Below are 908 nucleotides of genomic sequence, written 5' to 3'. Positions count from 1 at the left end.
TATCTGTAACTTAAGCACTGAGAAGACAGAGAAAAGAAGACCATGAGTTCAAGGACAGTGCTGGATACATACTGAGACACTGTGTCACCCACCAGGAACCCCTTTCACTACAACAAGAACAAAGAATGGAACAGATTGACATGGTGTAAAGGGTTCAAACAGTATAATTTAAATACATTTCTTTAGTTCTCCTCTCACTACACTCTTACAGAAAAATTCTTGCTACTGTAAAAACCAAACCATTTTTCATGTCTTTATCTTATACTGAAAGATACTTCATATGCCCATGAGGGAGTTGCACAGACTTCTTCTACCTCTCTCAACCCATCCACATGTTGGTTCCTTAGGATGGTCAGGACACAAGTTTACGTGAGTGCTAACCCAAAACAGGACATGGACATGTTCATACATACTTTCAGAGGCAGAGAAGGATGTATCCAGTGTCACTTCATCCAGAGGAATCACAAGCTCATCTCCGACCTCCCACTTCTTGCGATCAGAGGAAATGGCATTTTCTTTCTCATACTCATTGGCATTCTTGTGACCAGCGACCTCACAAGAATCTGAGTGATGGTGATTCTCCTTTTCATCTTCCTGAGCTTTAAGATTCTCATTTAGCCTACGCAGTATTTCTCGCTTGCTTTGAAATAGTTACACTTTAGTGAGCATATTATTAAATAAGAGCCCGACAAAGTCTCTGAAAACTGTACTTACTGAAACAGCATTGCTGCTCTTTTGCATTTCTTCTGAAGTTTCTTGGGTTTCAGTTAAACTTCCATCCTTTAAACACAAGACGGTTGAAGAGTAAGAGAAAACCATTTTAGGACTCTGAAACAGTTGATATTTTTGTTACTTTCAGTTTTTCATTTAACTGAAATTTAACCCCTGTGAACTTTTCTCATTGCTGT

The 908-nt window shown here is 39.0% G+C and overlaps 1 protein-coding gene across 1 annotated transcript in view; it reads right to left on the bottom strand.

Moving 5' to 3' along the window:
- Positions 1-908, bottom strand: part of Nek1 (NIMA related kinase 1) — a gene marked incomplete at its 3' end in the record, with an annotated part of 131,132 nt that overhangs the window by 37,608 nt on the left and 92,616 nt on the right. The window contains exons 14-15 of the mRNA XM_013354094.2: positions 715-780; positions 414-642 (exon numbers count right to left, since the gene is read on the bottom strand). Of these exons, the coding sequence (XP_013209548.1) occupies positions 414-642; positions 715-780 (295 nt within the window). The remainder of the gene's footprint in view (positions 1-413; positions 643-714; positions 781-908) is intronic.

This window comes from Microtus ochrogaster, unplaced genomic scaffold, assembly GCF_000317375.1.
Source record: "Microtus ochrogaster isolate Prairie Vole_2 unplaced genomic scaffold, MicOch1.0 UNK28, whole genome shotgun sequence".
Taxonomy (NCBI): Eukaryota; Metazoa; Chordata; class Mammalia; order Rodentia; family Cricetidae; genus Microtus; species Microtus ochrogaster.
This window is presented reverse-complemented; position numbering and strand designations above follow the sequence as displayed.